At 41.0% G+C, this 26,117-nt stretch overlaps 1 protein-coding gene across 7 annotated transcripts in view; it reads left to right on the top strand.

Annotated features, from left to right (window-relative positions):
- The window catches only part of GJC1 (gap junction protein gamma 1), a 47,440-nt gene extending 21,609 nt beyond the window's left edge, over positions 1–25,831 (top strand). For 6 of the 7 annotated variants that reach the window (XM_078065829.1, XM_036116833.2, XM_036116837.2 and 3 more), the window contains 2 exons: positions 18,911–18,986; positions 20,126–25,831. In XM_078065829.1, the coding sequence (XP_077921955.1) occupies positions 20,146–21,336 (1,191 nt within the window). In that variant the 5' untranslated portion in view covers positions 18,911–18,986; positions 20,126–20,145 and the 3' untranslated portion in view covers positions 21,337–25,831. Of the gene's footprint in view, positions 1–10,984; positions 11,129–18,910; positions 18,987–20,125 lie in introns of those variants that run through there. The other variant, XM_078065832.1, reaches the window with a different exon arrangement.
- Positions 25,832–26,117: the final 286 nt, after the last annotated feature.

Raw genomic sequence — 26,117 nt, 5'->3', positions numbered from 1 at the left:
GCTTACTGTTCTAAGTGCGAGGGATACAAGAACAAAGCCCTTATAATGAACAAATTAACAAATAAAAAATGTGTTAGGTAGTGTTGATAAGTGAAGGAAAAAGGCAGGGCGAAGGTATAGAAAGTGATGGATGGGGTGCCTGGGTGGCTCAGTCGTTAAGCATCTGCCTTCAGCTCAGGTCATGGGATCAAGCCCCGCATCAGGTGCGGGGCTCCCTGCTCTGCGGGAGGCCTACTTCTCCCTCCCACTCCCCTTACTTGTGTTCCCTCTCTCGCTGTGTCTCTCTCTGTCAAATAAATAAATAAAATCTTTAAAAAAAAAAAAAAAGTGATGGAGGGATGTTATTATAGGTAGGTGGTCAGAGAAGGCCTCACCACAGGAGGTGACCTCTGAAGAGAAGCACAGGGAGGAGCAAACATGAGGGTGTCCAGGGAAGTAGTTTTGTTTTTGTTTTTGTTTTTTAAGATTTTATTTATTTTAGAAAGCGGGGCAGGGTGGGGGGCAAAAGGGGCAGAAGGAATCTCAAGCATACTCCTAGCTGAGCATGGCACCCAACACAGGGCTCAATCTCAGAACCCTGGGATCATGACCTGAGTCAGACACTTAACTGACTGAGCCACCCAGGTGCCCCAGGGGAAGTGGGTTTAATAAAGGAAACAACAAATCATATATGAAAATGCATAGTGTAAATTAATGTAAATAATGAATTTTTCAATTTGAAGTAAAACAAATTAAGATGAACGCATAAAACATTGGATTTTTTTTTTTTTTTTTTTAAAGATTTTTATTTATTTATTTGACAGAGAGAGACACAGCGAGAGAGGGAATACAAGCAGGGGGAGTGGGAGAGGGAGAAGCAGGCTTCCCGCCGGGCAGGGAGCCCGATGCGGGGCTCGATCCCAGGACCTGGAATCATGACCTGAGCTGAAGGCAGACGCTTAACGACTGAGCCACCCAGGCGCCCCTAAAACATTGGATTTTTGAAGAAAAATTTGTTAAGTTTACAATAGGATTTTTTTAAAATCTCAAGCCTAGTTTATTCAGTAGGGCATGGAATGCCTTTAGAGGTATTTTCTTTTAAAAGCTAGTATATTGGGGCACCTGGGTGGCTCAGTCAGTGAAGCATCTGCCTTTGGCTCGGGTGTGATCCCAGGGTCCTTTGGATGGAACCCCATGTTGGGCTCCCTGCTCAGTGGGGAGCCTGCTTCTCCCTCTCCCTTTGCCCCTCCCTTGGCTCGTGCTTTCTCTCTCACTCTCTTGATTTTTTTTTTTAAAGATTTTATTTATTTGAGAGAGAGTGCGAGCGAGCATGAGCAGGAATGAGGGGGGAGGCACAGAGAGAAGCAGACTCCCAAGACCCTGAGATCATGACCTGAGCCAAAGGCAGATGCTTCACCAACTGAGCCACCCAGACGCCCCACACTCTCTCAATTAAGTAAATAAAATCTTAAAAAAAAAAATAAATAAAAGCTAGTACATTCATTTGGTTCAAAAAAAACACAAAATGTAAAAAGATATATAGGGGCACCTGGGTGGCTCAGTCAGTTTGAGACTGACTTGGTTTCAGCTCAAGTCATGATCTCAGGGTCTGAGATCAAGCCCCATGTTGGGTTCCACCCTCAGTGGGGAGTCTGAGGTTCTCTCCTTTTTCCTCTGCCCCTACCCTTGCACGCGCTCTCTCTCTTAAAAATTTTTTATTTTCTTTTTTTTTTTTAAGATATATAGGACACCTGGGTGGCTCAGTCAGTGAAGCATCTGCCTTTGGCCCAGGTCATGATCCCAGCTTCCTGGGATCAAGTCCCACATTGGGCTCCCTGCTCATTGGGGAGCCTGCTTCTCTCTCTACCCCTCCCCCTGCTCGTGTGTGTGCACACGCTTTCTGTCTCTCAAATAAATCTTTAAAAAAATAAAAATTAAAAAGATATATAATCAGAAGTGTTGATCCTACCCTATCCTCCTTACTCTCCTCTTGTACTTTTATTAGTTTTTTTTGTGTGTCCTTTTAGGCTCTTTTTTTTTTTTTTTTTTAAGTTTGTTTATTCATTTAAGTAATCTCTACACCCAATGTGGGGCTCGAACTCACAACCCGGAAATCAAGAGTCCCATGCCCTTCCAACTGAGCCAGTCCATTCCCCCCTTGTGTTTCTTTATACAAATAAAAGCAAAAACACATTGCTATTTTTTTCCTCCCTACATAAAAGGTATGCCTAAATATACACTTATATACGTTGCTATTTTCAGTTTAAATGTCTTGGATGTTTCTGTACAGGGAGAGCATTCTTCATTATTTGTATAGATAGACCATAGTGAATATAACCATTCCCTAGACAGTGGACATTTGAGTCCATTATAGAAATAATGTGATTGTTCCCAAAATTGAGATTCCAGGTCAAAGGATAGGTGTATTTATAATTTTGTTAGATATTGCCAAATTGCCATCCGAGGTTGTACCAAAGCATCAACAATGTATGAGAACATCTGTTTCTCCATGGCCTTCCCAGCTGTTTTATTTTTGCCAACATGATAGAATTGTATCTCAAAGTAGTTTTATTTTTGAGATATAAATCACATGCCTTAAATTTCATCCTTTTAAAGTGTACAATTCATTGGTTTTCAGTATATTCAGAAGCTTTTGTAGCTATCACCACTGTCAAATTTTCATCATCCCAAAGAGATACCCTGTAATCCATTAATAGTCACATTCTATTTCTCAAAGCCCCAGACAACCACTAATCCTTCTGTCTCTGGATTTGCATGTTCCAGACATTTCATATAAATGGAATCGTATAAAGTATGGCTTTTTTTGTGTTTGATTTATTTCATTTAGCATTATTTTTTCAAGGTTCATCCATGTTGGGCATCTTTATTAAGGGAACTTATAGGGGATTTTGCCATGGAATGTCTGTTTGTGTCCCTTGCCTGTTTTCTCTTGGATTATTGGGTGGGGTTTTGTTTGTTTTTTGTAGGTTTTGGTTGTTGTTTTTTTTCCTTTGGTTTTTTTTTTTTTTTTTTTTGTAACTCTTTATATAGTAGGGAGATTCAGTCTTTACCTATAAAAGAGTTACCAAAGGGCACCTGGCTGGCTTAGTGGAGTGTGCAGTTCTTGATCTCAGAGTTGTGAATTCGAGCCCCACATTGGGTGTAGAGATTGCTTAGAAATAAAAATTTTTTTTTTAAGATTTTATTTATTTGGCAGAAGGAGAGGTAGAAGCAGGCTCCCTGCACAGCAGGGAGCCCAATACAGGGCTCCATCGCAGGACTCCAGAATCATGACCTGAGCCCAAGGCAGACGCTTAACCAACTGAGCCACCCAGGCGCCACTAGAAATAAAAATCTTTTTAAAAAAAAAAAGAGTTACTAAAAACTTTCTCCCCAGCTAATTGTTTTTCCATATTGCTTACGGTATTTTGTGTTTTGTTTTTTTAAACTGTGGAGATTGGAGATTAACTTACCTCCCTCCTTCCCCTTTCTCCCCTTTCTCCCAATGCGGGGCTGAGATCAAGACCTGAGCTGAGATCAAGAGTCAGACGCTTAAGCAACTGAGCCACCCAGGTGCACTGAGACACTATTTCTTTATACTTAATTTGATCTTTTTTTTTCCTTCCTGTTTTGAAAGTTATCACAAATTATCAATTGTTTTGATCTAATACTTTTATCCATTTAAGGTTTATCTAGATATCTAGTGGGAGGTATGAATTCTCCTTTTTATCTTTTTTCTGGGTGGTTTCTTGTTTCCCAAACACCATTAATTGAAAAATTTGTGTTGGGGCGCACGGGTGGCGCAGTCAGTTAAGCGTCCGACTCTTGGTTTCAGCTCAGATCCTGATTTCAGGTTCTGAGATCAAGCCCCACACTCAGCACAGAGTCTGCTTGAGTTTCTCTCTCCCTTTTCCTCTGTACTCACCCTCCCCCAAATAAATAAATCTTTAAAAGTCCATCTTTGCCTCACTGGTTTGAGGAGCCACCTCCATTAGTGGCTTTTTGGCAAAGGAGTAACAGATCCATTTTAGAGAGAGAATTCTAGTGCTGATGTAGGAAACAGGCTGAAGAAGGGAGAAAGTAGGGGCGCCTGGGTGGCTGAGTCGTTAAGCGTCTGCCTTCGGCTCAGGTCACGATCCCAGAGTCCTGGGACCGAGCCCCACATTGGGCTCCCTGCTCAGTGGGGAGCCTGCTTCTCCCTCTCCCTCTACCCCTCCTTGTTTATGTTCCCTCTCTCGCTGTGTCTCTCTCTGTCAAATGAATAAATAAAATCTAAAAAAAAGAAGAAGAAGAAGAGAGAAAGTACAGTGGGTGCTGGTTTGTAGCCTTTCAGGGGTTTTAATTTTTTGTTTTCTTCTAGGATTAAAAATATATATTTATATTTACTTATTTATTATTTTTTTTTTTTTAGAGAGGGAGTGGGGGGGAAGGGGTAGAAGGAGAGGGACAGAGAGAATTTCAAGCAGACTCCCTGCTGACATGGAGCCTGACATGGGGCTCTGTCCCAGGGCTTATGAGGGTGATGACCTGAGCCGAAATCACAAGCTGGTCATTCAGCCCACTGAGCCACCCAGGCAGCCCTCTTCTAAGATTTTTTTTTTTTTTTTTTTTTTTTTTTTTTTTTAAAGATTTTATTTATTTATTTGACAGAGAGAGACACAGCGAGAGAGGGAACACAAGCAGGGGGAGTGGGAGAGGGAGAAGCAGGCTTCCCGCCGAGCAGGGAGCCCGATGTGGGACTCGATCCCAGGATCCTGGGATCATGACCTGAGCCGAAGGCAGACGCTTAACGACTGAGCCACCCAGGCGCCCCAAAGATTTTTTATTTTTAAAGATTTTATTTATTTGAGAGAGAGAGAGAGAGCACACAAGCAGGGAGAGCGGCAGGCAGAGGGAGAAGCAGGCTCCCCGCTGAGCAAGGAGCCCCGTTGGGGGGACTCGATCCCAGGACCCTGGGATCATGACCGGAGCCAAAGGCAGACGCTTAACCGACTGAGCCACTTAGGCGTCCCTCTTCTAAGATTTTTTAATGCATATATTTATTTGTTTTCACAAATTTGGGATAACTCTGTTTTGTATCCTGTATTTTTTGATTAATATATCATGGACGTTTTTATTTTTCCAAATGTTTGAATTTATTTATTGAGCAAATATTTATTGAGAGCCTACCACCTTTTGCCAGCCATAGGGTTTTAGATACTGGGGATAAAGGAACAAAATTCTACCCTCAGGGAGCTTACATTCTATAAACAACAAAATTTTGAAATAAGAATTATATAGGGGCGCCTGGGTGGCTCAGTCGTTAAGCGTCTGCCTTCGGCTCAGGTCATGATCCCAGGATCCTGGGATCGAGTCCCACATCGGGCTCCCTGCTCGGCGGGAAGCCTGCTTCTCCCTCTCCCACTCCCCCTGCTTGTGTTCCTTCTCTCACTGTGTCTCTGTCAAATAAATAAAATCTTTTTTTTTTTTTTTTTTTTTTTTTTTAAAGATTTTATTTATTTATTTGACAGAGAGAGAGATAGTGAGAGCAGGAACACAAGCAGGGGGAATGGGAGAGGGAGAAGCAGGCTCCTTGCCGAGCAGGGAGCCTGATGCGGGACTCGATCCCAGGACCCTGGGATCATGACCTGAGCCGAAGGCAGACGCTTAACGACTGAGCCACCCAGGCGCCCCTCAAATAAATAAAATCTTAAAAAAAAAAAAAAATTATATATATTATTTGAGAGTTAAGTGCTTATAAAGAAAATTGAAGCTGAGTAAAGTGTCTGGTCTGGGGTAGGTTTCTTTTTATTATTTAAAAAGAAACTTTTTTTAAGTAATCTGTATGACCAACATGAGACTTGAACTCAACCCCAAAATCAAGAGTGGCATGTTCTACTGACTGAACCAACCAGGTGCCCCTGGGGGACATTTCATTAAGGAGGTGACATCTGAGCAGACTTGAATGAGACAGTCCTGCCACTAGCTATGAAAACAGTGTTCAAAGCAATGAACATAGCAAGTGCAGAAGACTTGAGGCAAAATCATGGCATATTTGATGTGATCTGAGAAACACTGAGGATAAGATGTAGGTATTCCTGAGTCAGAATGAGCAAAAGGGAGAATGGAAGGAGTATGAGACCAGAAAGTGAACTGTGGCTATATGATAGGGGGTGTTGTAGACTGTGGTAAAGATTTTTGGTTTTATTCCAAGAGTTTTGAGCAGAAAAGGGAAATGATCTGACTGACTTTTTAAAACCTTTACTCTGGGGGTGCCTGGGTGACTCAGTTGGTTAAGCGACTGCCTTCGGCTCAGGTCACGATCCTGGAGTCGCAGGATTGAGTCCCGCATCGGGCTTCCTGCTCAGCAGAGAGTCTGCTTCTCCCTCTGACCCTCCCCCTCTCATGCTCTCTATCTCATTCTCTCTCTCAAATAAATTAAAATCTTTTAAAAAATAAATAAAAGCTTTACTCTGGTTGCTTTTTGGAGAATAGATTTGAAAGGGATAAGAGCATAAGCTAGGAGACCAGTTAGAAGACTTTTGCTTTTACAGTAGTCTTTGATAGAAATGAAGGTGGCTTGGATCAGAGTGGTAGTAATGGAGGTGGTAATAAGTGGTTGGACTGTGGATCTGTTTTGAAGTGACAAAAGGAGTGAGGCTGACTTAAAGATTTTTTACTAGAGGAACTACATGAATGGTGGAGCCATTTATTTAGATTTGGATAACTGAAGACGGAGTAGGCCTTCAGAGGATGGGAGGATTGGTTTGGGGTATTTTAAATTTGGTGCCTATTAGACATCCAAGAGAAGATGTCGAGTAGCAGTTGAATTTCCAGCCTGAAGTTCAAGGAGATGTTGAAACAAATGTGGCATCATTTACAGCTTGAATTCTGGTGGAGGAACCCACAAAGAACACTGAGGAGGATAGGGTAATAAGATAGGATAAAGATGAGAATATGTATTTAGAAGTTTGCATAGGAGAAGTGAGACTGAAATAGAAACTGAAAAATAATAGCCAGAGGACTACAAGATATCAGGGAAGATCAGGGAAGCCAGGGCGGGGCGGGGGGGGGGGGCGGTAGTATTTCAGAGAGGAAGGAGTGATCAGGTGTATCAAATACGGCTTAAAAGGTTGAATAAGAGAATTGACCATTGAATTTGGCACTGTAGAAGTTATCTTTGGTAAGTCGTTTTGGTGGATTGGTGGTATGTATACTGTATTCACCACTCATCATCAGTTATTAGCCATTTAGGTAGTTTTCAATTCTTGAGATTTTAGATACTTAAATTCAGATGTGTATGATGTATTTGAGAGCATTGTGAAGTAATAATTTATAAATTAATGGTTTATTGGATATTAGAGTTAAGAAAATACTACATAGCAAAAATAGAAGACTTTGGTGTCAGGGGGCCTGGGTGGCTCAGTTGGTTGAGCATCTGCCTTCGGCTCAAGTCATGATCTCAGGGTCCTCGGATCAGGCCCTGCATTGGGCTCCCTGCTTGGTGGGGAGTCTGCTTCTTCCTCTCCCTCTGCGCCTTCCCCCGATCACCTGCTCTCTCTCTCAAATAAATAAAATCTAAGAAAAAGACTACTTTGGAGTTAAACCAGCCTATTTGAACCAATCTGTGCCAGTAGTTGTGACTTTGACCACACTACTTAACTTTCGTGAACCTGATTCTTATTTAAAAGATACAATTTTAGGGGCGCCTGGATGGCTTGGTCATTGGGCGTCTGCCTTCGGCTCGGGTCATGATCCCAGGGTCCTGGGGTCGAGCCCCACATCGGCCTCCCTGCTCAGTGGGAAGCCTGCTTCTCCCTCTCCCACTTCCTCTGCTTGTGTTCCCTCTCTCACTGTCTCTCTCTCTCTCAAATAAATAAATAAAATCTTTAAAAAAAAAAAGATATAATTTTATGAGAACTAAAATAAATGAACACCCTTTATGGTTCCTGGCACATTGGTTCAGTGAATCCTAAATTGTGTCTTGTTTTTTATAGGGAAAATAAAGATTGCTTTCTGAAAAAAGTCACAATTGGTCATGGAAATGTAGGAGGTAAATTTTGAGGATGGAGGGGAAGAGGAAAAGAAAATCATTCTTTTCAGGCATCCATATGGAGATTTTTCAGTGTTTAGAGAGAGAGAATAGGAATTAGCTAAATTTGAGTGATTGCTAATTTAATTCCATTGTGATCAGAGCACATACTTTGTATGATTTGAATAATTTTTTAAAGATTTTATTTATTTAGAGAGAGAGGAAGCAGGAAAAGGGGCAGAGGGAGAGAGAATCTCCAGCAGATTCTGTGTTGACCATGAGCCTGACGCAGAGCTCTATCCCACGAACCAAGACCATGACTTAAGCCGAAACAGAGTCAGATGCTTAACTGACAGCCACCCAGGCACCCCTGATTTGAATAATTTTAAATGTATTGAGACTTTTGTTAATGACCCAGAATATGGTCTGTCTCAGTAAATGTTCTCTGTGTCTTTGAAAAAATTGTGAATTCTTTTGCCGTTGGGTGGAGTGTTCTTTAAATGTCAGTGGTTTAGTGGTTAATAGTAAGTAGTGTTTGTTATATGTGTACTGTTTGTTTGTTTTTTCTCTGTTCTCTGAATTATTGAGTGAGGGGTGCTGAAATCTCTTAACTATTAATTGTGGGTTTGTCAATTGTTTTATCAGTCTTTGCTTCATCTCTTTTGAAGCTCTGTTAATATGTGTATAAACATGTAGAAATGTTTTTTTGTAAGATTTATTTTTAGAGAGAGAAGGAGAAAGAATCTCAAGCAGACTCCCCGCTGAGTCAGGGCTTGATCTCATGACCCTGAGATCATGACCTGAGCCAAAATCAAGAGTCGGACACACAACCAACTGAGCTACCCAGTTGCCCCTAAAAATGTAGAAATTTTATGTCCTATTGATGCATCGATCTCCTTATCATTATGAAAGGACCTTCTTTATTTCAGGTTATTCCTTGCTCTGAAATACACTTTTTCTGGGGGCGCCTGGGTGGCTCAGTCGTTAAGCATCTGCCTTCGGCTCAGGTCATGATCCCAGGGTCCTGGGATCGAGCCCCGCATCGGGCTCCCTGTTCCATGGGAAGCCTGCTTCTCCCTCTCCCACTCCCCCTGCTTGTGTTCCCTCTCTCACTGTCAAATAAATAAATAAATCTTTAAAAAATATATATATATACTTTTTCTGATATTAATATATACTTTTATTTTTTTAAGATTTTATTTATTTATTTATTTGACAGAGAGAGAGCACAAGCAGGGGGAGGAGCAGAGGGAGAGGGAAAAGAAGCAAGCTCCCTGCTGAGCAGGGAGCCTGATGTAGAGCTGATCCCAGTACCCTGGGATCATGACCCATGCTGAAGGCAGATAGATGCTCAACCTACTGAGCCACCCAGGTACCCCTGTTCTTTTCATTATTGTTAACGTGTTACATCTTTCTCCATAGTTTTGCTTTTAATTGCTTTGTGGCTTTATACTTAAAGTGAATTTCTATATAGGCAGCATATAGTTAGATCTTGCTTATTTAATCCAGTCTGACAATCTCTGCCTTTTAATTGACTATTTAGACCATTTACATTTAATGTGATTATTGATATCATAGGGTTTAAATCCACAATATTCCTATTTGTTCTCTTTGTCTCATTTGCTTTTTATGATTCCATATTATCTCCTTTGTTGGTTTCTTAGGTGTAACATTGTTTTGTTATTTTAATGGTTGATTTGGGGTTTACTGTAGCCATCTTTAATTTATCATAGTCTGCATTTAGGTAATATTAAATCACTTCTTGAATTATAACCTTACAATGGTATATTTCCATTTCCTTTGCCTTGGTTTTTTTGTGGTATTATTTTCATACTTTTATCTCTAAGAAAAAGAAGTGTGATAAATACAAATTCCAGGGGCACCTGAGTGGCTTACTCGGTTAAGCGCCTGCCATCAGCTCAGGTCATGATCCCAGGGTCCTTGGATCAAGTCCCACATTGGGCTCCCTGCTCAGTGGGGAGCCTGCTTCTCCCTCTCCCTCAGTCTCCCAGCTCATGCTCTTGCCCTCACTATCTCAAATAAATAAAATCTTTGGAGGAAAAAAAAAAAAGAGAAAGAAATACAAATTCTACAATAAATTGTTGCCATTTTTGCTTTAAAAAGCCAATTACCTTTTTTTAAATTTTTTAAATAACAAAAGGTCAGAAGTCTTTTATATTTGTGTCCTTCATTCCTTTGTGTAGATTAAAATTTCCATCTTGTGTCAGGATTTTTGTTTGTTTTTTAGCTTGTCAAAAGAGTGGGTTTCTGGTTTTTGTTTTGTTCTTTAAATTTGAGTATAGTTCACCCATGGTGTTACATTAGTTTCAGGTTACAACATAATGATATACCTTATGCTGTGTTCACAAGTGTAGCTATCATCTGTTACCATGCAATATTATTACAGTACCACTGATTATATTCCCTGTGCTGTACCTTTTATTCTTGTGCCTTATTCCATAACAGGAAGCCTGTGTATCCTACTCCCCTTCACCCATTTTGCTCATCCCCTTCCCCGCTGATGTCATTATTTTTTTGCCTGAAAGACTTAATTTTAGGAGCACCTGGGTGACAACAGTCAGTTAAGCGTTCGACTCTTGGTTTCAGCTCAGGTTGTGATCTCGGGGTCGTGGGATCAAGCCCCGTTTGGGCTTCCGCCTTAGTGCGGAGTCTGCTGGAGATTCTCTCTCCCTCTGCCCTCCCCTCCCCCCCCCGACTTGTGCTCATTCTTTCTCTCTCCCTCTCAAATAAATAAAATCTTTAAATAAATAAATCTTTAAAAAGAAAAAAACTTAATTTTAACATCTTTTGTAGTGCTGGCTTGCTGAGGATGACTTCTTTCAGCTTTTGCATATCTGACTAAGTCTTGAACAATTTTGAGGGGATATAATTGACATAACAAATTACAGATTTTTTTTTTTTTTAAGATTTATTTATTTATTTGACAGAGAGAGACTCACCGAGAGAGGGAACACAAGCAGGGGGAGTGAGAGAGGGAGAAGCAGGCTTCCCGCGGAGCGGGGAGCCTGACGCAGGGCTCGATCCCAGGACCCTGCGGTCATGACCTGAGCCGAAGGGAGAAGCTCATTGAGCCACCCAGGCGCCCCTAAATTACACATCTTTGAAGTATACAGTTTGGTGAGTTATTATGACATGTATACACCTGTAGAACCATCATCACAGTCATCATCATCATAAGAATGATCTTCTTACCCAAAAGATTTCTCCTATGCTTTTGTAATCCCTCCTTCTTACCCCCCACCCTGCACTCCACCCCAACTCATCCTTAGGCAACCAACCACTGGTTTCCTTTCTGTCATTATAGATTAGTTTGCATTTTCTAGAATTTTATATAAATGGAGTCATACAGTGTTTACTCTTTTTTTGCCTGATTTTCATTTGGCCTAATTACTTTGAGATTCACCCGTGCAGTACGTATCAATAGTTTATTCTTTTTATTGCTGAGTACTATTCTACTTTATGAGTATACCGCAATTTATTTATTCATTACTCTGCTGATAGGCATCTGTGTTGTTTCTAGGTTTGTGCTATTAGAAATAAAATTGTTGTGAGCGTTTATATGCAAGTGATTTTATTTTTTTATTTTTTTAAGATTTTATTTATTTATTTGACAGAGAGACACAGGGAGAGAGGGAACACAAGCAGGGGGAGTGGGAGAGGGAGAAGCAGGCTTCCCGCTGAGCAGGGAGCCCAATGCGGGGCTCGATCCCAGGACCCTGGGATCATGACCTGAGCCGAAGGCAGACGCTTAACGACTGAGCCACCCAGGCGCCCCTAATTCCTGAAGGATCTTTTCATTGGATATAGAATTCTTATTGACAGTTCTTTTCCTAAAGCCCTTGAAAAATGTACCACTACCTTCTAGCCGCTGTGGTTTTTTTAAGGGAGAGACAGAATGGGTGGCGGGGAGGGAGAGGGAGAAGCAGACTCCCCGCTGAGCAGGGAGCCCAACATGGGGGCTCCATCCCAGGAACCCGGGACCACGACCTGAGCCGAAGGCAGGCAGTTAACCGACTGAGCCACCCAGGTGCCCCAACCCTTTGCCCATTTAAAAAATATTTTTTTAATTTAAATTCCATTAATTAGCATATAATATATTATTAGTTTCAGAGGTAGAGGTCAGTGATTCGTCAGTCTTATATAATACCCAGTGCTCATTACATCACATGCCCTCCTTAATGTCCATCACCCAGTTACCCCATCCCCACACGCCCCTCCCCTCCAGCAACCCTCAGTTTGTTTCCTCTGATTAAGAGTCTCTGATGGTTTGTCTCCCTCTCTGATTTCTTCTTTATTTTTTCCTCTCTTCCCCTATGATCCTCTGTTTTGTTTCTTAAATTCCACATATCAGTGAGATCATATAATTGTCTTTCTCTGATTGGTTTATTTCGCTTAGCATAATATCCTCTAGTTCCATCCACGTCATTGCAAATGGCAAGATTTCATATTCTTTTTTGATGGCTGAGTAGTATTCCTCTGTGTGTGTGTGTGTGTGTGTGTGTGTGTGTGTACATACTACATTTTCTTTATCCATATATACACACACACACACACACACACTACATTGTGTTTATCTGTTGATGGATATCTGGGCTCTTTCCATAGTTTGGCTATTGTGGACATTGTATAACCGCTGCTTTAAGAATTTCTCCTAGTTCTAGATGTATCATTTCTGGGTTTGTATCTGTTGATTTTTCTCCTTATGGATCATATTTTCCCATATGCCTGGTAATTTTCTATTGGATGCCAAATATTATGAATTGTTGGGTTCTGGTTTTTGGTTTTTTGATTCCTTTAAATATTTTTGAGATTTGTGCTGGATACTTTTAACTTCTGAACAGTTTGAGTTTTCAGGGCTTGCTTTTGCTTGCTTTTAAACTTTATTGAGGGGAACTTTGTTTTTAAGTAATCTCTGCACCCAATGTGGAACTTGAACTCACAACCCTGAGATCAAGAGTCACATGCTCCTCCCAACTGAGCCAGCCAGGCACCCGTGTTGAGGGGAACTTTAAGGTTTGGTCTAGAACTAATTATGCCCCACTTCTGAGGCATTACCTTTCTGAGTACTCTATATAATGCCCCATGTGTTAGGATGTCTTTCCACTCTGGCTAGTAGGAACACAAATTATTTCTGCCCTATGTGATATCTGGGGGTTGGTCTGCATATCTTCTAGTTTATGTCCCTTCTTTGGGTAATTTCCTTACTGGTCAGTACTCAGCTAAAGACTGAGGAGAATCCAATGCTGATCTCCAGAGCTTGCTCTCTGTAGCTTTCTCCTTTCCAGTACTCTGCCTTGGGAATTCTAGCTACATTGGCCTCTCCAAATTGTGTACTGTCTCCTCAATTCAGTGAATCAGCCAGGTCCTCTGGGTTCCCTCCTCCCTGCTCTGCAGCCTGGAAACTCTCTCCATGCAGTAAGCTAGAACAATCAAAGGTCTCACCTGTTAGTTTCCCTTCTTGGGGATCCCTGTCTTGTACTGCCTGTTGTCTAATGTCTGAGAGCTATTGTTTCACATATTTGGTCTGGTTTTTAAATAGGAAGAGAAGAAAGTTGAGAGCATTTCCATCTGTTGGCACTTATTTTCCTCAGTGAAGAGGAATATAAGAGCATCTGAAAATTTGGAATTGGGCTAGGATTTGGGAATCTGAGGTAGATTTTGAAGAGAAAATTGAAGAGAAATTTGAAGAGAAATGGGAAAGGGAGACAGCTATGGAAAAGTAAGCAAATGGTTTTCTGAAAGGTAATGAACCAAGATTAAAAACAGGTTTCAGTGGCGCCTGGGTGGCTCAGTCAGTTAAGCATCTGCCTTCAACTCAGGTCATGATCCCAGGGTCCTGGGATTGAGCTCTGCTTTGGGCTCCCTGTTTAGTGGGGGGTCTGCTTCTGCCTCAGCCCTTCCCTTCTGCTCATGCTTTCTCTCTGGCTCGCTCTCTCTCTCAAATAAATAAATAAATAAATTTTTTTAATTAAAAAAATACAACCAAAAACTTCAAAGTGAAACTCTTCATTTCTAGCCTAGTGTTTTGCCTAACACCTGACTCCATACAGCAGTCCATTTTCTGCTTCAACTGTTTTGTGAACCAAGGTTCATTGCTTCATGAGGCTGCTTATTTTTAAAAAAGGAAGAAAAAAGATTTATTTATTTTAGAGTGTGTATGCACATGTATGAGCAGAGGGAGAGGAAGAGCGAGAATCTCAAGCAGACTCCTGAGCACGGAGCCCCACACAGGGCTAGATCCCACAACCCTGAGATCATGACTTGAGCTGAAATCGAGTCGGACACCCAACCAGTTGAGCCACCCAGCACGCTGAAGCTGCTTATTCTTTTTATGGACAGGCTGATGCAGTGGGAATCTAGGAGAAAAATACAGAAGAGATTGTAATAAGTATAAAACAGGTCCCATAGGAATGTATTTATTCGTTTGTCAGACAGTTAATTTAGCACTTAACATGTGCCAGTTACTGGGTTAGATGCTAAGGAAGCAGAGGTGAAAGATGTGTAACTTTTGGGGCTCCCAGTTCAGATACGGTGACAAGTCAGAAAGTTGCAGCAGCACTGGGAGTAATGGTGCTTGCCGTGAGGTCGGGCACAGCTCTTAGCTCCGTATATGTATACATTCATCCTAGTAACTTCCCTTTAACAAAGTTTTCGCATCTCAGACTGGTGTCTCCTGAACTGAGTTTACCAACTTCTCTTGTCCCTATTCTCAATGCCCAAATAAGTAATTAAACTTATAAACTTATTAATTAAATAAGTAATTAAACCATTTGTTGGAGATACCACTCTTCCAGTTTTATTCCCTCCCTCCTCCAACTGCCAAGAAACCTTTGCGTTCTTTCTGGTTTTGTTTTTGTTTTGACTTGAATTCATTCTGCAAATAAGGTCTTAAACTCTGAAATTTCCCCTTTTGATCTTTGTGAATTTATTTTATTATTTAATTTAATTCTGATGCCAAAGATTGGGATTAGGTCCCCCCTTCTGTGTTCACATGGAACCTGTACATAGTTCCATCAGTAATGTAATTCTTTATTAGTGGTTAAGAGCCTGGCTTCACCACTTTAATAATTGTATGATCTTGGGCAAATTTTATATGCTTTCTAGATCTCATTTCTTCATTTTTAGAAGGGATCTAATCATATATCTACCTCCTGGGATAATCCAAATAATATGCTTTGTATTTAATCTTGAAAAATCCTATGAGTTTCTTTTTTTACAGAAAAATGTGGTAAACTTTGACTTGATCCTGTTAGGGTACAATGGTAGAAACTTCAAATACAAAGAATTTGAGAGGGAATTATGTAATTTATTACCATGTTTATGCCAACTAATTTTGAAAATTCTATTTTCTAGTACAAGACAAGGTAGATTTGTAACTTTAGTTATTTGGAAAATGGACTAAAAATAGCACATTTGGTTTCTGTCCAATAAATGTTATATAAGCAAACCATAATTTTTGTTAGTGTGTTTGTGTGTGTGTGTGTGTGAGTCCTTTTGAATTATGGGCTACCATGAATTGCAGTATTCTTTACGTAAAAAGTCATCCTAGAAGAGATAACTTTTCCACCTTTGAATTTATTCAAGAAATTGACCAACGTGACTATACAAAAATAAGAAAATGTGAAGGAATGGGCGCCTGAGTGGCTCAGTCGTTAAGCGCTCAGGTCATGATCCCGGGGTCCTGGGGTCGAGCCCTGCATCGGGCTCTCTGCTCCGTGGGAAGCCTGTTTCTCGCTCTCCTGCTCCCCCTGCTTGTGTTCCCTCTCTTGCTGTGTCTCTCTCTGTCAAATAAATAAAATTAAAAAATAAATAAATAAATAAAAATATTTTTTAAAAATGTGAAGGAAGACAGTAAACTGAAGGATTTATATTAAAGGTCAAGTGGTTAATGTCTGTACTATGTTGAGAATACATTCTGCAAATAAATGGGCAGAAGGCTAGAAATAGTCTGTGAAGGGGGGGATATGGGAGAACCGTGTCCTGGTATATTAAAAACAAAAACTGAGGGGCGCCTGGCTGACTCAATTGGTAGAGCATGCAACTCTCGATATTGGGGTTGTGAGTTTGAGCCTCATGTTGGGTGTAGGAATTACTTTAAAATAAAATGTTAAAAAAAAAAAAATACTGGGACGCCCAGGTGGCTCAGTCGGTTAAGCATCTGCCTTTGACTCAGGTCATGTTCCCTCTCTCGCTGTGTCTCTGTCAAATAAATAAAATCTTTAAGAAAAAAAAAAGTACACATAAGTCGACTGGGGCTTTCTTAGCAAAAAACTTAGGTATTTGCCATCCCCCCCTCCTCTCACCACCACTCATCACATGCTCCCCTGTCACTTTCCCTTCATAGATGGAGACTATGAAAACGATTCTTATTTTTTCATGAGAGCCATCACAGGTTAATTGCACACTCTCGCTCCCCATTCCTTATCCAATCTGTTTGCTGAAACAGGGAAGTCAGAGAAGACTATGTCCTGAATTTTATTTTTATTTTTTATTTTTAAAGATTTTATTTATTTATTTGACAGAGTCACAGGAAGAGAGGGAACACAAGCAGGGGGAGTGGGAGAGGAAGAAGCAGGCTTCCCGTGGAGCAGGGAGCCCGATGCGGGGCTCTATCCCAGGACCCTGGGATCATGACCTGAGCCAAAGGCAGACGCTTAACGACTGAGCCACCCAGGTGCCCCTGTGTCCTGAATTTTAGGCTTCTGATAGGAGAGCAAAAAATGGCAGAAGAGAGGGAACTGTAGTGGAGCAAGAAGACAATGAGACCACACTTGGCAATGACGTGTTCTGCTTAGAAATGTAAATTCCAGAACCCACCCTTCTACACATTCTGTTTTCTCTCTCTCTCTCTCTCTCTCTCTCTCTCTCATTGCCTCCCTCCCTCTCCGCCCCCCCCACACACACCCTTGGAGTAGTGTAGTCTGATATTTAAGCCATTCTCTTAATACTTGCAGGGAAAGGAAAGGGATTTGGAAAGAGTATCAAAGAAAAATCTATTGACTCCTCAGTAGATAAAAATAATGGTGATGCTGCCATTCATTTTAGGAAGCCCATGGTTATTTTAGAAAGAAAATTTCCCAGCACCCATTTTATGAGATGCTGGAATTAAGTTACTAAACACAACACTGTTTATACGGTAGATATGGGTATGGGGTGCTGTAGCATTTATGAATGCCCATGGGAAACCAGGTTCTAAGGGTTCAGCATTTTCTAGGCCTAGCGTACATCTTAGCCAGTGTACAGTGCCTACTTCTGGGTGTGTTTCACTGCTTTATAACTTATATAAGCTTTGAAGGACATATCACCATTCCTCCTACCCCAAGGAAGTTAGATTATTAGATGCTGAACTGTTGAGAAATTCTTTCATAGCAATAATTACTAAAAAGATACTTGTTTGGGTGGCACAGTCAGTTAAGCGTCTGACTATTGATTTCAGCTCAGGTCATGATCTTAGTAGGCTCATGAGATTGAGCCCCATGTCAGGCTTCACACTCAGCATGGAGTCTGCTTCAGATTCTCTCTCCCTCTGCCCCTCCCACTCATTCTCTCTCTTTCAAATTCTAAAAATCTTTTTTAAAATGATACTCGTTTGTCTTTGGTGTGGAGGAAGGTGTAGAGGATGAATTTTCTAACTAACAATTGTACTTTGATGATTTTGACTTATGGGAATAAATAGAATTTCAGGCTTCAGGGGAGATGCTTTAGATGGGGTATTTGGGAACAATCTGAACTTGGGAATGTGAATCATGACAGGAGTTCCATATTGGAAACTTGACTTATGTCACCATTTAAAGATTGTATATTCCTCTTCTGTGGTTTTATAACTTGTGTATTCAGTGAGAGAAGTGCTGAGCTCATTTAGACACTAGGCCTGGGAATGTCTTGAAGTCCTATGGTGAGATGCTTGTGTACTCAGATTCTGTACATAATGTGACTCTTGAATGTTATGTAGGTGCCTGGACTACTGTCTTTTCTTATTTTCACTGACCTTTTGGAAATTGTTCTAGGTTTTTTCCCTGTATCTTAACCCCCTCCCCAGATTTTTCTTAAGTTACTGTGAACATGTAACACTTATGGATTGTTTTATTTATTTAATTAAATGATAGCAAATGAACAAAGTTGGCACCTTATGGATGCCTCTTGGCCACAGCTATTCAGAGTTGGCAGAACTTGATAATAAGCAATAATTTATCCGGGATTTTTTTTTAAGATTTCATTTTTAAGTAATCTCTACACCCAGCGTGGCACAACCCTGAGATCAGGAGTTGCACGCTCCACCAACTGAGCCAGCCATGCATGCCCCCCCCGATTTTTTTTTTTTTTTTAAGCACAATACAGATGCAGGTGTTTTCTTTCCTTGAGCAGTTTCTTTGTGTGAATTTATAAATCACCTCATGTGGATTCGGGTGTCCCAGTGACTGAGAGCCAGCTGTTGGGTGTTTGAACTAAACAGCTTGCTCCCAGTTGGCTGCTTAAATCCCAGTGAGAGGTATTAGCTGCTCCAGGGAATAGAACGGGAGTAGAGCATCCAGGGTGAAGATTTTCACAAGGCCTTTAGTGACCCGGTTTAAATTTGTTGAGATTTTTTTGCTTTGGCTTTTTCCTATAGGTGCCAGAGTTGATATGCTTCAGATTTTCACAAATGACTCATCTTCCTGTCATATTTTCTTAGACTACAATGACTTAAGATTATCTTTGGGTTACTGTTAAACATAGTTTTTTCTACCACATGCATTGGGAATGGAATAAACAGTGGTACTCAAGCCTGCTTCTACCTCATGCTGATTGATTCCTGTGCTCCATAGAAAACTTCGTTTCTTCCTGAAAATGACATTTTAATGATTCATCATTTTCTGTGGGAGGAAGCTTGTGACCTTCTCTTGTCTTTTTTCCTTCCAGAGGGAATCTGGAAAAATTGGAAGCAAAACATCATTTCTCTAAGAAAATTTTGGATAACAGAAGTTCCGGATAACAGGTAAAGCATATTTAAACTTCAGTCATGCTGATAATCACTGATAATCTGCAAAAGTAAACTGGGAGAGAGAAGGAGAGAGGAGAAGTGTGCTTTGTGTTAGGGGTTGCATTAGGGATTTTATATACATCACCTCATTTCGATGATTTTTAGCAGAATTCTGGGCATAGATTTAAGAATCTCAGACTAAAACTGTCCTTCAAAATGCTGTTTTGTTTTGTTTTGTTTTTTGTTTTTTTAAGATTTATTCATTTGACAGAGAGAGTGAGAGGGAACACAAGCAGGGGGAGTGGGAGAGGGAGAAGCAGGCTTCCCGCTGAGCAGGAAGCCGGATGCGGGGCTCGATCCCAGGACCCTGGGATCATGACCTGAGCCGAAGGCAGACACTTAATGACTGAGCCACCCGGGTGCCCCTTAAAATGCTATTTTAAATGGATTTGCCTATTGATTAGATTTAATGTCCTCACAGTTCAGTTTGGAAACATTTTTAACATCTACCATAAACAAAGTACAGCAATATATAGAATCCCGGAACCTGCTGTGCTGTGCAATCCAGCTAGGGAGTGTCTTCCTAGTTCCTTCTGTCTTTTGTTTTAGTTCTTGATCATTGCCAGTTATTTGCAGCTGTATCATCTCCTTAATTCTTTTTAATACTTTGTCACCAGGTCCAAAATTTAAATTTCCTCATAGAGTGCCTCTTCACAATGGAGTCCAGCCTAAGTGTCCCCATTATGTTCTTAGTGATAGTCTCACCATGACTGAACAGAATAAGCTATGCCTTGTTCTATTTTCATATTTACATCTCACAAAGAAGTCTTATGAAATAAAAGTACACATAAAGAATCCAGTATGCTGGGTCTGAGAAATACATCTCAGATGATAGCTACAATTTTACCTTTGGGACTAGGTAACCAGACTTCCTAGGATTCTGCAGGCCCGAACAAGTGCTCATGGCCTGAGGTGAATTGTCCTACCTGAGGTAGTAGAGCGTGAGATGCTCTTTATTCTGTCATTCTAACATGAGCCTTGAAGTTAGATTTCAAGTATTCAGAAAAGTAGTTCCTAGAGATATCATCAACAAAAAATTGTTTCAGATTTTAATATTTGTTGATTTTCCTTTGGCATTTTTCCATGTTTATCAGGGCAAACCAATTCAATCACCATGAGTTGGAGCTTCCTGACTCGCCTGCTAGAGGAGATCCACAACCATTCCACATTTGTGGGGAAGATCTGGCTCACTGTATTGATTGTCTTCCGGATTGTCCTTACAGCTGTAGGAGGGGAGTCCATCTATTATGATGAGCAAAGCAAATTTGTATGTAACACAGAGCAGCCAGGTTGCGAGAACGTCTGCTATGATGCCTTTGCACCCCTGTCCCATGTGCGCTTCTGGGTATTCCAGATTATCCTGGTGGCAACCCCCTCGGTGATGTACCTGGGCTATGCCATTCATAAGATTGCCAAAATGGAGCATGGCGAAGCAGACAAGAAGACAGCTCGAAGCAAACCCTATGCAATGCGTTGGAAACAGCACCGGGCTCTGGAAGAAACAGAAGAGGACCATGAAGAAGATCCCATGATGTATCCAGAAATGGAATTGGAGAGTGAAAAAGAAAATAAGGAGCAGAACCAACCTAAACCCAAGCATGATGGCCGAAGGCGGATTCGAGAGGATGGGCTTATGAAGATCTACGTGCTGCAGTTGCTGGCAAGGACCATTTTTGAGGTGGGTTTTCTGATAGGGCAGTATTTTCTGTATGGCTTCCAAGTCCATCCATTTTATGTGTGCAGCAGACTTCCCTGCCCTCATAAAATAGACTGCTTTATTTCTAGACCCACTGAAAAGACCATCTTCCTTCTAATAATGTATGGTGTTACAGGCCTTTGCCTATTGCTTAACATTTGGGAAATGCTTCATTTAGGGTTTGGGACAATTCGAGACTCGCTAAACAGTAAAAGGAGGGAACTGGAAGATCCGGGTGCTTATAATTATCCTTTCACTTGGAATACACCATCTGCTCCCCCTGGCTATAACATTGCCGTCAAACCAGATCAAATCCAGTACACCGAACTGTCCAACGCTAAGATTGCCTACAAGCAAAACAAGGCCAACATCGCCCAGGAACAGCAGTATGGCAGCCATGAGGAGAACCTCCCAGCTGACCTGGAGACTCTGCAGCGAGAGATCAGAATGGCTCAGGAACGCCTGGATCTAGCAATCCAGGCCTACAGTCACCAAAACAACCCCCATGGACCCCGGGAAAAAAAAGCCAAAGTGGGGTCCAAAGCTGGGTCCAGCAAGAGCAGTGCTAGTGGCAAATCGGGGGATGGGAAGACCTCCGTCTGGATTTAATCTTGGCTGGGCTTAAAACTTGTGCTTTTCATAGTTTATGGTAAGCAGCGGCTCACTGAATAATGACTTCCATTGAGTAAACATTTGGCTCTGGTTATCTTCAGGGATGCTGTTGGCTCATGGTCCAAGCTCAGGGGACTCTGAAAGTGGGGCTGGGACAAGGGGGAGAAAAGGGGAAAACACAGTGTTCCTGGGCACATATTCCAGCAATAATACAGTTATGGAACTTTACATTTGTGTCTTCCAGATCTGGAAAAGAACAGATATATTTAAATCATTCTTGTTGAAAAGTTTTTGTATGTACAGTATTATGGTACATTTTTTTAGTATGAGAATTTTTTTTGTATTTGTATATTGGACCACTGTAGTTATACTTTTATATTAAAGGAAAAAAAATCCTTAAGGTAATGCTATTACTTTTGTTCAGCATATGCCACCCTGGGTTTAAAGTTTTAATAGATGCCACACCTCATAAAAGTGCCCCTTGTGTTGCCGGGAAGATTTCAGATACCTAAGGAGCCAGGGGAGGAAGCATCAATTTTCAGTCTTGGACAGAAAGTCCTCAGTAGGGGGAGGTTGAGGTTTTTTCTCCTTTACTTAAGAAATCCTTGAATCTCATTCATGTACCCAGACTTATATCCAATCTTTGAAAACCTATTTGTATTTTCAAAGGATATAAATGATTCACTGCAGGATTCCTGTGATTATCAAGCATTACCAGTATATGCCTTGATGGTGTGTATATAGTTTAAGTTCTTTCAAAAGGCTGATATACAGAGAAGCCCCCAGTCTGGTGGCAGTGCGGGGACCCTGACCAGAGTTGTGATGAAGATTCCTCTGTTGCACATTAGAGCCACGCCTAGAAAGCGAGCCCCACTACACCAGTGAGTTGTGAACCTTAAATCTCTACCCGGAAACCTGCCTCTCCCAGCAATGGGTATTTTCTTTACATGTTAACATTAGAAATACAAAAATTCGGGGCGCCTGGGTGGCTCAGTCGTTACACGTCTGCCTTCGGCTCAGGTCATGATCCCAGGGCCCTGGGATCGAGCCCCGCATCGGGCTCCCTGCACCACGGGAGGCCTGCTTCTCCCTCTCCCACTCCCCCTGCTTGTGTTCCCTCTCTCACTGTCTGCCTCTGTCAAATAAATAAATAAAATATTTAAAAAAAAAAAAAGAAATACAAAAATTCCCCTGTAGGCTAAGAAAGCTCAAAGCTACTTGCACTGCATATGGCAGAAGGCCTAAATCCAAATTCCTAATTTTTTTTTGTTTTGTTTTGTTTTCAAAGATTTTATTTATTTTTCAACAGAGAGAGAGAGACAGCGAGAGAGGGAACACAAGCAGGGGGAGTGGGAGAGGGAGAAGCAGGCCTCCCGCTGAGCAGGGAGCCTGATGTGGGACTCGATCCCAGGACCCTGGGATCATGACCTGAGCCGAAGGCAGACGCTTAACGACTGAGCCACCCAGGCGCCCTAAATTCCTAATTTTTTAAAATTTACTGTGAAACTTCTATAATTTCTATACTTCTGCCAGTGTAGATTTTTGTGTGGAAACCAGTCAGAACAGGGATTCTACCTATAAATAGACCTAAAGAGAAATTCAGTATTTATTCCCTATAGGCATATCTCTTTATTTATGACTAGCATTAGGGTTCACATAACACCTGTAACTTGCAGTATTTTATTGATGTTTTCAATCCTGGATTATGTTGGAGAGCTTCGCTCTCACATCACGTTCACATCGTTTGTCTCAGTTTATGAGCATCTGAGTAAGAGCTTGGTAAAGATTTAAAGGAACGGGCCTTCGCTTCCCAGGGAGCATTTCCGTTTGAGTGTCTCACTTTTCTAAGAGAAAGCAAGCCACCAGGGTGCCTGGGTGCTCAGTCTGTTAAGGTCTCTCTTCGGCTGCGGTCATGATCCCAGGGTCCTGGGATCGAGCCCCGCAATGGGCTCCCTGCTCAGCGGGAAGCCTGCTTCTCCCTCTCCCACTGCCCCTGCTTGTGTTCCCTCTCTCTCTGTCAGATAAATAAATAAAATCTTTAAAAAGAAAGAAAAAGAAAGCAAGCCACCTCTGACTTTGAAATTCCAAAATACTACTTTTTATGTCTTAGTTTTAGAACATCAGTTCTTTATTATTTAGGAGAATCCTGGAACAGCACCCTTTGGTCATTTCTTTTTCATTTCTTTTTTTGTTCTACTCAGTAGAAAATTTAAGATGATCTTCTAGCTGTGCGTTAACCTTTATTCTGCTTTTCTTTTTTCCTTTTTTTTTTTAATCTATAAATTTTAGCCTAGAGAAGCTTATTAGAATCTCTAAATATCTTAAGCAGAAAGGAAACTCAGGTGAGACTAAAAGGGAAATTTCAGAGAACAAGAGACCTGATGTGTCCTGGATGATTAGTAGACACGCATAATTTCCTTCATACCATATGTTTTATAAGGAAATTCAAGTGATTCTTCTTAGAAAACAAGCAAGATTTTAAACACCAAAGCTTAGCTAAGATGAAGAGCTCTCAGTTCATTGTTGTGTCTCTAGAGCTTCAAGGAGATTTCTGTAATCAAAGGACAGAAAACACACAGACACTCGCATCCATCTACACAGAGCCTGAAGGAGAACAGAGTGGCTTCACCAGCGGAAAAGCTGGGGACTCGGGAGTGACCAAGAGGGAAAGGAGTCGAGCAGAAATGCCAGGCAAAGACTTGTGGCGCCAGGAGCGTCCACTTAGTTCCTACACACAGTGCCCTTGGCGTTTCCTCTCGGCTTGTTCTGAGAATGTTATTTTGTGTCTGGATAATTTCTTCAACATCTTAAAATATATAGAAAGATATTCTGAGTCACTTCACACGTGCACACACTTTAAAAACCTATTTTTTTATTCTCTCGCCGAAGCTTGAAGTATGACATGGAGTTCCCAACTCTCACTGCTTTCCTAGTGCATTTCTTTCAGCCTTTGAACATGGGAGTTTGCCAAAGCCATTTTCCCCTCGTGTCGTGGACCTCCATTAGGAAGATGGCCCTACCAGTGTGTAGCTTAACCCATTAATGGGTCTACATTGAATCTATAAAAATATCGTTCTGGTTATTCTGGAACATGCAGGTATTAGTATAAAAAGCCTGTGAGCAGGATTTTTTTTCCTATCAAAGTCCTATTCCTTTGGATTGCTGCATCGACCTGCTCTGTCATGTGACATTTACTTTTCTAAATAGTTGAGTGCTTAAGTCCTCACATACTGGAACCAGGGTATGGTCAATAGGTTTATATTTCTTAGCATAGTATTGGGTTTATTCAGATGTGGTGTGTCTTTTGCTCATCATCTGTGTTAAAATCTGTTATTCAGAGGAGATTTATAAAACAGGCTTTTTTCTTAGTCAAATTGGAAGGGAGAATTAGAGAACATTTTCCCCTAAAGAAATGTTAATGTTCACTTTGTGGCTTCATCTTTGCTTTATGACATCGTTTTTCCTGTTTCTATATTTGCTTACTTAAAACCACAAGTGTGTTACCTCATTTGAAGTCGTTTTTCTGGGGATTTTCCTTGACTAATGTCTATAGAACTACTTTTGATAAAAATGAACTTTGCCATCTAAAATGTGTTTCACAGCCCAACAACTCTCACATGTTTGTCTTTCAGAAGGACACCTATGTCTTTAAAGAGAAAAAAATGTCATCATTTGGTACCTTAACTCTCGTCATTTCTTCATGGTGTGAAATTAGTTCTCGTGACTTTTCCAAGTTTTAGGAGCTACCTACTTCTCCAAAGTGTTATGAAGTAGTTAGAGCCTCTGGTAAAAGGTATTAAAAAACCAACCATTGGTCATTTGTCTGAACTTGGAGCTCCAAGAAAAAAATAGTTGACAGAACTACACGATGGTAGTAAGACGTCCCTCAGTGCTCTCCATCACAGGAATCAGTGATGGTTTGAAACACTTGCTTTAAGCAGTTTATACCAAGAATGGACTTCAATGTTATTCCTGTTAGTCATACCAATGCTTTACCCTTTCGGCTTATAAATGTCCATGCTTTATTCTTTCTGTCTCATTTAAGAGACAGTATACCTCTAAAAATAGCATCTAGAGTTTATGATAAATTTTTGCCCAGCCAGGTCTCAGTAAAAGGCAAGTATGTTATACTTGAACCTACTTCAAGAAATGCCTTTTTATAAAGGAGGGGTCTTTCCTGACTGAAGAAAAGTACCTGAAGTCAAAGATACAGAGTTGCTGGTCATTTTGATTGAAAGATTCCAGGTATTAGATTAATTGTATCTGTATAAAATCATGTAATCTCATGAAGAGCCTTACCACCTAAAAATAAGAAAGCCCCAACACCTATAAAGAGTTTGGAAATAAAATTTCAACTCACCTATATATCCTAAATCTGTAATAATTCATAGTCACCATCAAATGTTAGAATCATTAGGTTGAATTGCATACTTGTTACTCACTCTGGCCACACATCATGGAGAGATTAAAAGATTTTATTTGTTGTCCCTGATGTAGTTGTGTTGTTTTTCATAATATTAAGTGAGTTTGGTTCATGCACGTTCTACCTTAATAATCATACTTTTTTTTTTTTAAAGATTTTATTTATTTATTTGACAGAGAGCACAAGTAGGCAGAGCAGTAGGCAGAGGGAGAGGGAGAAGCAGGCTCTCCACCGAGCGAGGAGCCCGATGTGGGGCTCAATCCCAGGACCCCGGGATCATGACCCAAGCCGAAGGCAGCCGCTCAACCGACTGAGCCACCCAGGCACCCCAATAATCATACTTTTTAAAGAGGCA

Source organism: Halichoerus grypus, chromosome 2 (genome assembly GCF_964656455.1).
Source record: "Halichoerus grypus chromosome 2, mHalGry1.hap1.1, whole genome shotgun sequence".
NCBI lineage: Eukaryota > Metazoa > Chordata > Mammalia > Carnivora > Phocidae > Halichoerus > Halichoerus grypus.
This window is presented reverse-complemented; position numbering and strand designations above follow the sequence as displayed.